At 40.4% G+C, this 17,063-nt stretch overlaps 1 protein-coding gene and 1 long non-coding RNA gene across 2 annotated transcripts in view; both read right to left on the bottom strand.

Annotated features, from left to right (window-relative positions):
* Nucleotides 1–3,002: 3,002 nt before the first annotated feature.
* LOC138951781 (retinol dehydrogenase 12-like) lies at nt 3,003–16,950 on the bottom strand. The gene is made up of 7 exons (XM_070323330.1): nt 16,745–16,950; nt 16,166–16,284; nt 15,561–15,716; nt 15,126–15,230; nt 11,387–11,596; nt 9,469–9,676; nt 3,003–7,592 (listed from the first exon to the last, which is right to left on the bottom strand). Exons 1-7 carry the CDS (start codon nt 16,861–16,863, stop codon nt 7,487–7,489), a joined length of 1,023 nt encoding a protein of 340 aa, XP_070179431.1. The 5' UTR covers nt 16,864–16,950; the 3' UTR covers nt 3,003–7,486.
* Nucleotides 3,003–17,063, bottom strand: part of LOC138951782 (uncharacterized) — a 65,186-nt gene continuing 51,125 nt past the window's right edge. The window contains exon 2 of the long non-coding RNA XR_011451219.1: nt 3,003–5,004. This is a non-coding gene — a long non-coding RNA (uncharacterized lncRNA). The remainder of the gene's footprint in view (nt 5,005–17,063) is intronic.

Here is a 17,063-nt window from a genome sequence, read left to right on the forward strand (position 1 = left end):
CTTTTGGTCGACTATACTTATATGTCCTTGGACTGTAAATGCAACTCCTAATTTCGGTCTTCTTCGTCATTTTCACAGGATTTTGTTTGTTTGTTTGTTTGCTTAACGCCCAGCCGACCACGAAGAGCCATATCAGGGCGGTACGTGCTGCTTTGACATTTAACGTACGTGCGCCACACACAAGACAGAAGTCGCAGCACAGGCTTCATGTCTCACCCAGTCACATTATTCTGACACCGGACCAACCAGTCCTAGCACTAACCCCATAATGTCAGACGCCAGGCGGAGCAGCCACTAGATTGCCAATTTTAAAGTCTTAGGTATGACGGGGCGGACACGTACCTTACCACTGACTAGGCCAACCGTGCCGGTTTTCACAGGATATAAATGAGGAAGGAGATAATTTTATCAACGGGAGATTTACACACTCAGTGTTACTCCTTTGCATTAGGGGAGGGGACCCCCGATAAACGTCCATGCCCGAAAGCGGAGGTGCAGGACTGTTGCAGTTCCACTTTTTACCTTGTGTTTTAGATATACAATATCTAATAACACACCAAAGTTCTATTCGGCAATCCTTTACAACAGTCATGCTTCAAATTAATCTCGTAAAACACTGATGATTTAGATTGATGAATAATTTATTGGTTGGTAATATTTCCGGATTCTTTAACAAACTATTTCTATTTTAGATCTAACGAATTCGCGTTCATAATTAATTGTTCTTGCATTGACAGCTAGTTTTATGTCGAACTGGACTTATCTCAAATGGGCTGGTTAGTTACAAAGTCCGAATGTCCTGATGGAAGCCTGGATTCACATGATGACCGTAGCAGTGACGAACTTGATGAAGATCACTTGATGATGATGATAATTAGTAGACGAACTCCTTTTGCTCCTCGCTGGTGGATCAGTCTCGGCTAAACAAGAGTTGTTTGGAGTTGAGTCGTAACAAGGACCCATGCAGTGCCAAAACTGCTGCACCACGTACCAAACACTTCATGACCGACACAACCATGGGGCGCACGAGAAGAAGACTCCCTTTAACTTTTATCGGTATCAAGTGCCTGTGGATGAATTCGTTAACATTGCCACGAGTGTCCGGAAATGCTGGAGCATCATTATACGTGCGTGTGTCTCATTAGATAATTACACTAAGTATACTGTGGATTAGAGTGGGCGTCGTTATTGACAAGTCAGAAAATAATGCATTCATTTCTGGAAAATGTGGACATTACATGATATAATAGGTGCATAAATTGTGTGCAAACTGAAGCTCTTTTGGCTTTATCTGACAATGCATGTGTTGTAATCATAACCCAATAAAGATTGATACAAAACCCGTGAAGAAATAGAAATGTTTTAGGTTTTTTTTGTTCAAAGGGAATTAAATTATACTTAGTCTTAGTTAAAAAAATGTTCAAGCGATGAAGATTTATTTATCTCTCAGGATGTCAATGAAAAACATAAATATTCGTGGCTATTTCTGCATTAATCAGAGACATATAAGATTAAATTGTTGGAACGTTTCATTTAGGAAAAAAAATAAATTCACAAGAACTTCGATCAATCGGCCTTTGAAGTAGACAGGTGCAAACAACAGACACAAATCGATCATAACTGACGCTTTGACTTTGCTTAGAATAGTTGTTGCTGGTGTATGTATGTATTGGTGATTGCCTTTGTTTTTGACCCAACCAATATTAACCCCAGGCATGGGAATTAAAAAAAGTAAAAAAGTTGAAATTGTGTGTTATAGCTAAGTCGACGATGAGAAGCGCCTAGCCCTATTATGGGGGGTCCGGGGGCATTCCCCCCCCGGGAATTTTTGTCTCCTATGTAAGAACCCAAATGGTGCAATTTGGTGTCATCTGAGCCATTACATTCAGTTTTTAGAACCAGTTTTGCCTCCCCCATTTATTTTTTCGGCGGACACTTTTGCTTTTTCGGCGGAACAAAAGACAATTTCGGCGAAAATTTGCCTTTCGGCGGACAATTCCCATGCCTGAACCCATATGTGCGGATGTTTGTTTATTTGTGTGTGTGTGTGTGTGTGTGTGTGTGTGTGTGTGTGTGTGTACGTGTGGGTATGCGTGTTGTGTAAAGTACTTCGGATGTTTTTACTTCGTATGTTTTTGGTTGTTATCATATGCCAATTGGTTGAGGAACCACACTTTTCTAACTATTGTTTCATTGTATGGACAGCAAATTATTTTATGTCTTATGCTGTCTAGATGGACCCCCCCCCCCCCCAAAAAAAAAAAAAAAAAAGATCAACGAAGAAAGAATTGTTAATTATGTCATCATAAGGTGCTTTCTCTTTGTTGTTGACTTTGTGCAGATGTTGTCTTCACAGGGAGAAGTCGGCACGGTTGGCCTAGTGGTAAGGCGTCCGCCCCGTGATCAGGAGGTCATGGGTTCGAACCCCGGCCGGGTCATACCTAAGACTTTAAAATTGGCAATCTAGTGGCTACTCCGCCTGGCGTCTGGCATTATGGGGTTAGTGCTAGGACTGGTTGGTCCGGTGTCAAAATAATGTGACTGGGCGAGACATGAAGCCTGTGCTGCGACTTCTGTCTTGTGTGTGGCGCACGTTATGTGTCAAAGCAGCACCGCCCTGATATGGCCCTTCGTGGTCGGCTGGGCGTTTAGCAAACAAACAAACCGGGAGAAGTCTGTGATCAAGAACAAGAAGCTTTTACTTTTGAGTGGTCCATTTTGTGCAGAAAGAGTTCAGTGAAGTTTGTAAGTGCTGTTTCCTTGAAATTTGATAAGGGTCAACAAGATTTCCACCACAAAACAATGTAGGACATTCACTGAAAAAATTAAATGCTAGGTACAAAATAAAATAAAATAGAAAGGGATCTTGTAAGCTACTGCTCTAAAAATGATTTTAAATGCATGGTTTGCAGCGCAGGTTAACAGAGCAACACTGAGATACATACACAGCTTCAAAATTAATTAACATAAGCCCATACATACACACCAAGAGCACAACAGTCCAAACTTAAGTAGGCCTTTATCAATGTTTAAAAATATGAAATAAAATGCAAATTATAGTCAAGAATCAGATACATTCAATCTACTCTAATATACAATTACATGTAATGCCTTGAAATACATGCATCAGAAATGTGTTAATGTAAGAATGAACACAAACTGACCAATGTAACTCTTGCCAACCATGCAACCCCCAAAAAGCTCATCAGTTGCAGCTCTCTCTTTCTCTCTCTTTGTCACTACACAAACATAAGCATCAGCTACGATTTCTACAGACAGAAGTGTATAAAATTGAACGCCCTAAACAAATTTGCAAAATGATTTCATATTCAGTTTCTGTAGAACAAGGAACTGGAGTACAATTAAAATAGCACATGCACAAGCTTCTTGGTAAACTTAAATTTATATTGGGCAACATTTAAAACAGAAAATCCCCTGAAATTAGCAACATCAACATTGAAAAGCATATTCAAATGCACGCATTTTTACAGGTTTGACATAATTCAGACACACACAAATTCCAAAGACACAAACAGCCATACTGTACAAACGCTTAACCATACATACTGACCAAGTACACAAATACATGTACACCCTGTTAGCATCCATGTAAATACAGCAAGTGTGTGTTTGTGTGTGTGTGCACATATGCTGGTCTGTGAGTGTGTGTTAGTTTGTATACATGTCTGTGTCTGAGTGACAATGTGTGTGTGCACATATGCTGGTCTGTGAGTGTGTGTTAGTTTGTATACATGTCTGTGTCTGAGTGACAATGTGTGTGTGCACATATGCTGGTCTGTGAGTGTGTGTTAGTTTGTATACATGTCTGTGTCTGAGTGACAATGTGTGTGTGCACATATGCTGGTCTGTGAGTGTGTGTTAGTTTGTATACATGTCTGTGTCTGAGTGACAATGTGTGTGTGCACATATGCTGGTCTGTGAGTGTGTGTTAGTTTGTATACATGTCTGTGTCTGAGTGACAATGTGTGTGTGCACATATGCTGGTCTGTGAGTGTGTGTTAGTTTGTATACATGTCTGTGTCTGAGTGACAATGTGTGTGTGCATGATGTATGCAGATATAACCATTCAGATAAAAAAAAAACCAGAACCCGATGACACACAAAATTATGATTTCTTCAGCAAAATAAAAACAAAAAGAAGCGAATAAGGCAGTTTTGAGAAGCTATGTGCAGCAAAACAGGACAGTGTCTCTATTCACATCACCCCTCACGCTTTTGACAAATTCTGAATTAGACGACAAGTTCTCTTGTATCAGATCTTTCCCTTGAAACTAAGTTACAAATTAAAATGCAAACACAAAGATTCCAGCATATATATCTAAAAAAGCATACTATTTAAACATTCATCGAGGACTATCAGATCTTGAGAACTCTTTAGAAAAATCGCAATTTTGTTTACGCATTCAAAGCTCAAACACAACTTCACGCATGCCAAGAATCAATCATACCACATACAAGGAGTCTGATAACATCTTATTGCTTTGGAGAATCTGGAAGACAGTCAATGTCAACAACAAAAATGAGACACCCCACAAGGATGTGCTTGGCAAACAAAAAAAACAAAAAAAACACAATGCGACGCAATGAACAGTCATGTCCAACAATAACACTTAATATACTATGCGATCAAAAATGCATATATTAAATACAAAACAAGAAGGGCAAAGCCCATACGACTCACATGCTTGACCTTGACCTTTACATGACCTTGACCTTCAGGGTCAAGGTCAAATAACTAACCCTAGCAATGACATCATACACTAAGAACTGCTTTACACATTTTTCCTACCAAAATACATGTGACCTTGACCCAAGGTCAAGGTCATCCAAGGTCATCCAAGGTCATGCAACACAAAGCTGTTAATTCAAGACATAGGAAGTACAATGGTGCTTATTGGCTCTTTCTACCATGAGATATGGTCACTTTTAGTGGTTCACTACCTTATTTTGGTCACATTTCATAAGGGTCAAAGTGACCTTGACCTTGATCATATGTGACCAAATGTGTCTCATGATGAAAGCATAACATGTGCCCCACATAATTTTTAAGTTTGAAACAGTTATCTTCCATAGTTCAGGGTCAAGGTCACTTCAAAATATGTATACAATCCAACTTTGAAGAGCTCCTGTGACCTTGACCTTGAAGCAAGGTAAACCAAACTGGTATCAAAAGATGAGGCTTACTTTGCCCTATATATCATATATAGGTGAGGTATTCAATCTCAAAAACTTCAGAGAAAATGGGAAAAATGTGAAAAATAGCTGTTTTTTAGACAACATTTATGGCCCCTGCGACCTTGACCTTGAAGCAAGGTCAAGATGCTATGTATGTTTTTTGGGGCCTTGTCATCATACACCATCTTGCCAAATTTGGTACTGATAGACTTAATAGTGTCCAAGAAATATCCAACGTTAAAGTTTTCCGGACGGACGGACGTCCGGACGGACGGACGTCCGGACGGACGACTCGGGTGAGTACATAGACTCACTTTTGCTTCGCATGTGAGTCAAAAAGGATGCAGATTATATTCAGCAGCTGAAGAAAACATGTTGACTAAGGTCATCAATCACTACATTGAACGAAAAATTAAGTTTCACAATTAAAAATCAAGTCTTTTATCATATGACAATTTAATGCATTCACACAAACAGGAAAGCATATAATCACACAAACAAATCAACATCTCACATATCTCTCAGGACTGATTCTAATTATCATAAAGAGCGTCTTCAAAATCGTGCATGTTGTGATCATATTTTTTCAAGTACTGTGCCCTTTTTTTTTCTCATCAGTAAACATAATCTTGAAAATAAAACACTAACCTTTACCTGTGGTTCAATGAAAGAGAGTGAATGTGTAATATCACTGGGTTTTTGAAGACTGCACAGTATTTCTGCTTAAATATGATAACATGATAACTGAATATATGTGACGCGACGGCATGTCAGAATAATTAACACATCTAGAAAAGTAGCATGGAGTAGCCCACAGAATCATGGGAGATGCAATGCGCTATTGTACATGTACATTTACACAACAAACTTCCTGCTGAATTCATTGGGACTGAAAATATTACTGAAAGCTCTGCATTAAATGTTGATACAAGTTCTTAAGAAATGTGATTAATGCCTGTCATTCTTTGCATACACAATATCCATGCAAAAAAATATATTTCCAACTGAATGCCCATAAAAACCACACATGTACGACTCAGTTCTCTGCTTATATAGTATCTACATGCCAGCAACAGGGCACATCTACGTCACACATGCGATTAGTTACATTCCAAAAGATACCAGACACACACTAAAAGTCTCACGCCTACCTTTTTTCTCTCGTTTGGCTAACATTGCCAGCAAAAAACAACATTAAGTTCATATGCATGCAGATGTATCTGTGTGTACACAAGCAAGTGTGTGGGTGTGTGTGTTTCTGTTCACTAGTGCGTGTTTCTGTACCCTTGCTGTGCCCTAGAGTGTGCATGAATGTTTTACGTGTTTCGTTGGGTCAGTGTATATCTGCCTCCCATGCTATTTACCATGCATGTGTATAAACTTCTGTTAGGTAATGTTTTCCTTTGAGGCACGTCTAACAAAAAACTCTTTTAAAGCCAAACATCCATCTCCAGGAGACCAAGCCTTGGTAAACATACCGGTGGAAAATTCAAACACTCGAAGCTGGATGACTACAGTTCCCGCTGGCTGCAGGAGAGAGCTGATTGTCGGTGACTATATAGTCGTCACTGGCATGCTAAAGGTTGAAAGGAACATACTGTAAACACACAGAATCTACCAATTGTTAGTAACTTGCAAAGGCAATATATTAATCTAATGATGCCTACAATTCAAAAGAAATGGAGTATACATGCATTATTTACAAAGAACAGTTCCTAGTTACATGCGAATGTGGAATTTCAAAAACAGACACACAAATGAAACAATGCATACATGTCCCTGTTTAGGCTTGCAACGAACAAATTCTCACACTCTAGCTGTCTTGTTGTCAGGCAGGACTCCTCTTCTTTTGTTCACAAATCTTCCAGTCAAAACACAACACTGCATACTGTATTCATCTCACACTCTGAAGGCTGTCCTTAAATAGACGATTTTCGGAAATAACTCTATTGGGGTTGTATGGATTGCGGAAGAGTTACCTTTTCTTGCTAAACGGCAGACGTGTTTCCGGCACACCCCTCCCTAGTGATTGGTTCCTTGATTGTCTGCCGTTTTGCAAAAAAAAGGTAACTCTCCCACAACCCATACACACCCGGCAAAGTCATTTTCGGAATTCGTCTATTGAGCCCCTAGTCCACTTAAGGAAAACTCAGTGCTAAATCTCTGTGCGGCCAGCTTCGCGAAGTATACTTCACGTAGTCGACTTTGCCCAGATAATTTTAGGCTTTATGGAAGTTTTGGGGAATGTGTCTAGTAAAACAGGGGCTGGCAGTCAGATGCATGGAGAGGCTTATTCTTTCTTGTCCACTTTGGTCCACTCCAGCGAGGCCTTGTACAGCTTCTGCTGCAATTCTGTGTCCTGCATCTTTTCCTCCAGCTTAGCCTCCTGACAGTCCCTGCAAACATATCACCATGTTTTTAACACTACAGTGGTATCCCCCCCCCCCCCCCTTTTTTTTTTAACTCATTGTCTCCGTATATTTCATATGGCTCTATCTGATCAGGTACGGATATATCTGCTCAGACTGTTAGCTTCAGTCGCTTCCTGTAACGTCCATCTAACGCCTGCATTCCAGTGTGTTTGTTTGTTTGTTTGCTTAACGCCCAGCCGACCACTAAGGCTGATGGGGTCTATGTCGACCAAAAGAGTGGGATTCCCTGTAGGTGGAGTTCCTGGAGGGGGATTCCCTGTATACAGGGAATCCCACAGGGTGGAGTTTTTCAATAAAACTTGCAAACCATACTCAAATTTCTAAGAAATATTAAAAAAGATTGAAAAACATCAAATTCTACTGATGTCGCCAAGCATCACGTGACTTTCAGCGATATCAGCGACACACTACAGGAACTAAATCCTGTGGTATTCCCTGTATACAGGGAATCCCTCTCCAGGAACTCCACCTACAGGGAATCCCACTCTTTTGGTCGACATAGACCCCATCAGCCCCACTAAGGGCCATATCAGGGCGGTGCTGCTTTGACATATAACGTGCGCCACACACAAGACAGAAGTCGCAGCACAGGCTTCATGTCTCACCCAGTCACATTATTCGGACACCAGACCAACCAGTCCTAGCACTAACCCCATAATGCCAGATGCCAGGCGGAGCAGCCACCAGCTTGCCAATTTTAAAGTCTTAGGTATGACCCGCCCGGGGTTCGAACCCACGACCTCCCGATCACGGGGCGGACGCCTTACCACTAGGCCAACCGTGCCGGTTTCCAGTGTGTTGATACACAGTTATTACACAGTTACTACAATTCTGAGTGACCTGCTGCAGCACAGCTGGTCTTAGCTAAAAAAAAACTTGGTCAACATAGGTGGGGTAGAAAGTGTTAAGACCTTAAAGGCATATGTGCTCGATGACTATACACGCTAATTGCTTTACCAACAGCTGGAGACATGCTAAATTAAGTTCCCTGCAAAATATTGTGGTCTAGGACCCCTTCAATGTTGAGATATGTTAATTTTCATTTTGATCTGGATCGTCCTATTTATAGATTTGGCAACACATGTAACGTTGATGCAAGGGAGCTAACACCGCGGCTTTGTTGACATCCTCACTTTTTCAGAGGCTAGAACAAGCTGTAATGCATGTATTATGGTCCGCGCATGGTGACATATCGTCATTATATGGTCTTATGGTGCGTTTGACATCGATTATGGGCAAACTACACTTTGTAAACACGGGAGTGCGTACATATGCCTTTAACAAATCTGAGAAAATCAGGTCTTACAATGTGGGCTTAATTAGACGATTTTTGAAAATAACTCGTTAAGGATTTTCAGTGCCAGTGGTCTGGAAGGGTTAGAGCCCCTTTACCTCGGACAAGGTTTTCACAAAATCCAGAGCAGGTTTTATACTTCCGATGGGCAGTTTATCTGTGACTGTCAAGATCTGTGTCAAATGTCATATTTTGGTAAAAAATAAAAATAACATTTATGTATTGATCGATTTTTGTTAGAATTCCTTTGATCTTCTACGACTGAACGTACACAAATATGCACTTTTTTTTTTGTGGTCTCAGCCAGCCGCCTAAATATGAGTTCTAGTCGCCCTCTGATGTCTCATGGTCCAAAGAAGGAAAATCCAATGTTCAATCGATACATAACATTGAAACACAAAAGAAATCGGTACTCACCAACACAATACACAACACAATGTGTTGGTGACAATTCGAATTTCTATTGTTTTTCAACTCTGTTTATCTCTCACCCAAAGTCATCTTGTTGTTTAGACAATCTTTACAGAACAAAATAATCCAACTTACTTGTAGAATTTGCCGGTGACCCCCTCCACCTCCTCAGCAGTGGCACAGAAGACGACGGTCTGAGCGCCGTCTTCATTGGTCTTCATGAGGAACCAGACGAAGGGAGCAAAGCTGATGCGGATGAATTTACTGGTCTTGAAGGGCATGTAGCGGTGACCGTTGCTGTTCACGATGCCTGGGTTCACCACGTTCACCGTCACCTTGGTGTCTGTCACAACAGCAGGCAGTCACAAGTTATCATAGGCACTGAGTTTGTCATTCAGGTAGGGTAGAATCTAGTGTTACAACATTATGTTCCCCAGGGAATCCAGAGGCTTTAAATAAAGTATGTCAAGTTATACACTACAGCTTGTTTATTTTCTTTGGGCCAACCCTTCTGCTGTGTTTGTGCCAGCTTTACAAATGACATGCAGAACAGGGGACCACCAGTGAAGAAGAGTGGAGGTACAGTGGAACCCCTTTTACGACCCCCCAATTAAAGACTCCCTACCTCTTAAGACTGGGTTTTCGCAGATAACCTCTGTACATTTAGGCCCCCCCCAAAAAATAGGTGTGGTTAAGGTAACATAGCCAAAAAAAATAGGGTAGGAAGGCAGGCAATCACTTTTTTTTTAACTTTTTTTTCTAATGTGTACAAATTAAACCTACTTGACAGGGAAATAAGTGTGCGACTCGAGCGCTTTCGCTTTCATTGCGTTTTCTGCACTTTTTTGTTTTTGTTTGTTTTGACAAATGTAATAAAAGTTATAGGGTCGGCCCCTAAAAATAGGGTAGGTCGGGTTACCGTAACCACACCTATTTATTTTTTAGGCCTTACCCCCATTTTAAGGCTCCCTCCTTTTTAAGACCTGATTGTATACAACTCTCCTGTGTTCACTTTCAAGTGAATAACTATCGTTCTGATATCATTTTAAAGTGAAGCTAAAGAAACCTGGTATCGGCACTGCTGTGCATGTCCTATGATCTCAATGGTATCAAGGCACGCCTTTGCCGCGACAAGGTTTGCCGATACCGGCACTTGTCTTGTCTAGACAGTGACGTCATTCATAGATGACGCCAATCATAAATGACGTTTGTCAAGGGAACTTATGCTTTCAAGTGTTGCTGCTTCCAGTGACAGGAAGGTATAGAGATTGATCATTGTATACAATCAATTTATCATTGTATACACAAATTACACAAACGTCATCTTGTGAGGGACCAAAAAATATTGAAACTCTCGGATGATTTTTTTGTGTGGTATCAACCTCGACCTACGGTCTCGGTTGATACCACAAAAAAATCATCCTCGAGTTTCAATATTTTTCGGTCCCTCACTCGATGGCGTTGTGTAATCTCTATGTCTCAGATTTGTCAAGGTCTTCAAAGGAGGGTTCCACTGTACAACAATAACATAGATTCATTTTTCAAAGGTTGGTTAAAAAATGTAACATTGATACAGAATAATGAATGTTGCATAAGGCCAAAAAAAAAAGAAGGTCTGTTTACGGTAACATAGGCCCCAAAAATAGGGTCGGTAGGTCGGGATTTTTTTTTTTTTTTTTCCAAAAAAACATATTTTTACGTTTTTTTTTCTCCCCCAAATGCAAAAAAAAAGTCTTGGGTCGCGCGAAAAAAATAGGGTCGGTCGGGTTACCGTAAACAGACCTATTTTTTTTTTTGGCCTAAACAAAATAAGGTAAATTCAGGAAGGTTAAGTCAGGCAATTTCATCCAGTCCTGTGAGGTTTCACTCAATGGAAATCAGAGTTGCTTTAAGATACAAGAACGAGGCTACCAATTAAACACTGGTTAAAAATGAAGACTCTCTTGCCGAACCTTGAGTTGAACCCACACTGATAGCGACGGACTGCTGTCAAAGCTAGCGCGCTACCACCTGAGCAATATCCCCACCCTGAGAGACAGACAAAACCACTCACCCTTCAACCTCTCCGCCAGGTGGAGGGTGTAGAGCATGACAGCAAACTTGCTCTGGGCGAGAGCTTTGCCTGGGGTGTAACTTTCCTTCAGGTTGATGTCGTCAAAGTCGATCTCCCCCAGGCCGGCTGCTGCAGACGTCATGTTGATAATGCGGCTGGGTGCTGAGGCCTTCAGCTTGTCCAGCAGCAATTCTGTCAGCAGGAATGTGCCTGGAAAAAAGAAAAGGTGTATGGTTACTCAACCTGTGCGGTGAAACCTCAGTTTTAAAACTTTCCATTTGAAGTATACTCCCTCTACTTTTGGACTTTGTTTGTTCAGATTTAATAGTGGTAGTAAATTTACCTCAATTTTACGACTCGCTCTCTGTTTAAATTTTTTTATAAAACGATCCAAATTTACGTTCATCTTATTCTTCATCATTTTCTGATTCCAAAAACATATAGATATGTTGTTATATTCGGATTAAAAACAAGGTCTGAAAATTAAAAATATTAAAATTATTATCAAAATCAAATTTCCGAAATCGATTTAAAAACAATTTCATCTTATTCCTTGTCGGTTCCTGATTCCAAAAACATATAGATATGATATGTTTGGATTAAAAACACGCTCACAAAGTTAAAACGAAGAGAGGTACAGAAAAGCGTGCTATGCAGCACAGCGAAACCACTACCGCGCTGAACAGGCTCGTCAGTTTCACTCCGTTTTGCACAAGCGGCGGACTACGGTCATCACACTATTTCACTGCTGCCGCGATTATGCTATTTGAGCGGCCAGGCAGCTTGGAGCAAGCAGGCCATAAATAGCGCTGGCGGTGACCTCTTTAGTTTCGCGGGGGAAATGCCAGCCGAGCGCGCCTCACAGCCCTTGTTCATTGTACTCAGGAAGTGCACAGCGTGTGACAAAATACGTGTTTCTTGGTATGAAATGGACTGGTTTGCGTGACTTGAACGTTGGATTACCGTCATCTTGTGTATATTGTTTCTCGGATATTCAGGCTTTGTGTATGTGCAAACTAGAGTTCCAGTGAGGATTCGGTTTGTTTGATTTTGAAGTAATACTGCTATCGAATCTACCGGCAAGTCGTTCTTTGTTGTATCAAAACGTGCGCATTGTATACCATTTTGTAACCACGCTCAATGTTTATACCAACGACCGACTGTGTTTCTGATGTTGCCGTCAGTAAGTACTTAGTCTAAACTGTGTCATAGAGTAAGAATAAGTTTTGTTGGCTGTTTTTGTGTTTGAGATTAGAGCAGTTTTGTTTCGTTAATCCACGCGCCTAATCAGTGCATGCACCGTTTGGAACAGGCACTCGACTCTAGTGCATTTCATCTGTTCTGTTTTTTGTATTGCTTGTTTTGCGTCCCCCCCCCCCCCCCCCCTTTTTTTTTGTGACGTGTTTATTCCTGACAGCAACTTTGCCAGTTAATGAAAGAGCAACAAATTAAGACCTCACCGATGCTGCTTGACACCCCGCCAAAAACAAAATCCTAAACAAGAATGATAAAAAGTCATTGAGGCCTTTAGCATATTGACACAATAACAGCTCTAAAACATTGTTTTTTGTTGTTTGTTTTTCTTCTAAAATTGTACATATTGTTTTTTTTCTTCTTCTAACAATGTACATTGTGTTTTTGTTTTGTTTTTCTTTCTAAAAATGTACATAGTGTGTGTGTGTGTGTGTGTGTGTGTGTGTGTGTGTGTGTGTGTGTGTGTGTGTGTGTGTGTGTGTGTGTGTGTGTGTGTGTGTGTGTGTTCATATGCGTGTGAGGGAATGTGATCCCGCGTAAAGAGTGTGTTTACACTCACATTTGAACCGTTTAGTTTGAAATTACACCCACTCTATTCCATTACAATGCACGTCATCTTTTTTTTCTTCAGCATCTCAGAGAAATAACAACCCCAACTGTTCGGCTGTGTTGTTTTGTTTCGTTTTGTCTGTTCTGTTTTGTTTGCGATAATGAAACAAACGTTAAATTGTCGTCGGATCGACGAGTTTTCTTTCCTGTGGTATATATACAAGTTTGTGAGAACAATACGAGTGAAAAACTGTGTTGAAAAACTTTCAAATCGACTTGTGTGCTGCTATTGGATTACTCATGTAGGAGGAGACATCAGGTAGGCTTTTTGTTTTCTTCACATGCAGCTAACAATTTGCATGAACATGTATTGAAAGACCGTTTTTTCTTTCTTTTATATTACAGGCATTAATTGCACTATTTTGAATTATATAAACGCAAAACAAATTTCACATGCGCACCATACGCATGCCTATAATATGTTTTTAAATACGACATTAATTAGTGTTCTTTTTTTGTGGCACATTTAGGATGTTTTGTTTACTGTGTTGTCTTCTGCCGTCTTACATACTGTGCCGTTCCTGTTTCTTTAAATGCAACATGCACATGTTTTTCAGAGTGTAAAGAGTGGCATAATTATATACTTGAGGAGCAAACACTTTTTCTAATTCTCTCATTTACCCTTTCTTCTGTCTTGAAAATTGTGGCATGTTTTGTTTCATACTATTGACATACATGTATTATCCGCCTATGTGTTGTCGGGGTATAATATCATGTGGCACTTCGCGCGGATTTGGGTGAGCGCGCGCGAGCTACGTTTTTTTTTCTCCTGTGGTATATTATATATACAAGTTTGTGAGACTTGTATAGGAGGGCCGTGAGGTAAGCTTTTTTGTTTTATTCACATGCAGCTAACACTGTAACATGAACAGTTTTCTTTCTTATATGTTACTGACATTATCTACACTATTTTGAATTATATACTTATATAAACGCAAAACAAATTTTACATGCGCACCATCAATGACTTCTACTAGTAGTCCTTGGCATAATATGTATGTAAATATACGACTGTATATACTCTACTGTTTGTATATATTTCGTAAAGTGTTGTATATATGTATTATGTACTTGGGGATTACCTTTGTCTTTATCTTTCATTATTTTGTGTTCTTTTATTGTGGCACATTTAGGATGTTTTGTTTACTGCGTTGTTTCAAGGTGTTTCATTAAATGCAGCATGCACATTTTTTTTCAGAGTGCAAAGAGTCGCATAATTATATACTTGGGGGGGGGGGGGGGGGGGGGGGGGGGGGGGAACACACTTTTTCTAATTCTCTCATGTATCCTTTCTTCTGTCTTGTGAATTGTGGCATGCATTGCAATAAATACAACTAAACACACTAAAAACATCAGTTCCGAAATAGGCAATATCTCTGTGGCCACCACACACTCAGAACGACTGCTATCTCTCTGCTCGACTGCTATCTCTCTGCTCGCGGCATCCAGGTTATCAACACAGCATAACAGAGAGCTGGGGCCACGCACGCTAGCGCTGCAGACAAAGAAGAGTGCAGGTCTGGCCCTATATATTTCAGGCGCCAGTGTGGGCGGAAGGGGTTGGAGGAAGGAAAGGGTAAATAGGCAGGAGGAGAGTGGTACTGCCGGTTATTTTTAGCTGGTGGCAGCCTGGCAGAGAGTACTTCACACGGAACACAGTGTCATTGTGAAAAAATGCAGTGCGTTCAGTTTCATTCTGTGAGTTCCACAGCTTGACTAAATGTAGTAATTTTGCCTTACGCGACTTGTTATGACCTGATTTTCTCAGATGTTTTTAGGTCTTAAAATGGGGGTTCCACTGTACTACCCTCACTCACTCTCTCTCAATTTGCCCAAAATAAGGTAAACAGGAGAGGAGCTATGCTAAATACTTTACCAAGATAGTTAACAGCAAACTGCAGCTCAAACTTGTCGGCAGACTTTTCTTCAGGACACATCATGACACCTGCGTTGTTGACTAAGAGATTCAGGCGTTCTTCCTCTGAAACCATAACCAAAGTATTGATCAAAACCACAGAGGCAAATGTAAAGCAATAAGAAAGAAAGAAAGAAAGAAAGAAATAACCAAATTTCTCACATCTTGGACAAGTTGGATCAAGTGATCAAAGGTATACACACACGAAGACACACACAGACACACAACCAAAACAAAAGAGAAATTGCAACATAGAATAATATCCGAATAAAGAACAAAAACTAAAAGTTATTATACACAGCCAAGGTAATAAGAAAATCAGCTTTATACTTTAACTTTAACGATACAGTCGAGTTAGTAAAATTCAAGAGACATATCTTCACATTCAAGACTTACTCTCATTAAACTTGTCCACAAATTCTCGTATGGATTTGAAGGATGACAGATCCAGTTTCATAAAGACAACATTATTGCTGCGTGCATCTTTACGAATTTCCTCTTCTGCTTCCTTGCCTGCCGTTTCGTTCCTGCATGCCAAGATCACCCGAGCTCCTGTGGAAGACAACTTGTACACATCAACAAAGAGGAAAAGTACAGTGGAAATTGTGTCCCTTCACTTTTTAAATGCAAATGATACTGGTCGCTGAAAATCTTATTTAAGATTGATTTTTTTGTATACAGTGGTCCCTGCGATGGAAGGACTCTCTTGGGACCAGTTGAAAATGTCCTTACATTGCAAGTGGCCTTTCAATTTTCATGGCAGGTTTATGTTGATTAATGCTAATAGAAAAAGGGATGGTTATTATGTACACCTAGATGTTCTTTTCTTGGTTATGTCCTGGCTCTCATTGGATTGGCAGCTAGGACATCGCAGGTACCACTGTCCTTATCATGAACATCACAGACAAAGCCTTATCTGGGGTACTTCTGTACCATAGTTTGTGAAAACCGTTCCTAACTCTACTATTTATGCAAGTTATGTCATGTCAAGATGCATGTACCTCTCCTTGCAAATTCAGTGGCTAGGGCCTTGCCGACCCCACAGTTTGCTCCTGTTACGATAGCAGTCTTCCCATTCAGCTTGGAGCCACCAACACACTTTGGACCTCGTGCCCAGGACCTGGAACACAGGATCAAATCTTATTGTGAAATGCAACATTTTAACTCTGATGTAGCCAGTAACGCTGCACCATGGTTTTATTCAGTCCGGCTCACACACACACTGATACAGCCCACACACAGTCAAATGACTCTTGATTTAGTTAAACACACCTATTACCAGTTATCAGATCAGCTTCTCAGCATGAAAAGCTGTACAAATGCAGAAGTCTTAATGCCCGTTGAAAGGGGAAACCTGGTTCCAAACACAAAAACGTGTACACAAAATAAGAATACAGTATTGGTTTTGGTGCCTGTTAAAAATCGGTACCCTTCATCAAGCTATGGGGATGTTAGGATGCACACCAAAGATCACTCAAACAGATAAACGGACAGCTTCTATGTTTGCCTGACTGCGTCTGTGTACATGTGGAGATTTGGCAGTGTTTCTTGTGAACAGAACTAAGCAATCATTGACCCACCTAAATCCATACAGCACTCCAGCCAAACCTGCGATTATAAAAGGCCACCATGACTGAAAAATTGCGTCAGGGTTGGGCATATTTTCCATGAATTCCTTCATTTTATCATTTTTTGACATGATGAAGATAATAATCAAATGGCTTTTCCAAGCTGTGAATAAGATGCAATAAACCCCGAAACCGGACAAGCAGACAACCGTGCGTTATAACAAATTCAAGATCGGATTATTAGCGAAAGCGTTCTCAAAAAAGAAACTGTTAAAAACTTGTATATAATTGTTCACAATAATTAACACAACAAAAAAGGCTATCAGTTTTA

The sequence above is a fragment of the Littorina saxatilis genome, linkage group LG17, assembly GCF_037325665.1.
Source record: "Littorina saxatilis isolate snail1 linkage group LG17, US_GU_Lsax_2.0, whole genome shotgun sequence".
Taxonomy (NCBI): domain Eukaryota; kingdom Metazoa; phylum Mollusca; class Gastropoda; order Littorinimorpha; family Littorinidae; genus Littorina; species Littorina saxatilis.

Excerpts from the sequence above, each read along its gene's own strand:
- LOC138951781 (XM_070323330.1), bottom strand. The coding sequence starts at position 16,863 with ATGTCAAAAAATGATAAAATGAAGGAATTCATGGAAAATATGCCCAAC. Across the intron at positions 15,717-16,165 it reads CACTGAATTTGCAAGGAGAG|GAGCTCGGGTGATCTTGGCA; the intron begins GTACATGCATCT and ends TGTCTTCCACAG. Across the intron at positions 11,597-15,125 it reads GTTTGCTGTTAACTATCTTG|GCACATTCCTGCTGACAGAA; the intron begins GTAAAGTATTTA and ends TCTTTTTTCCAG.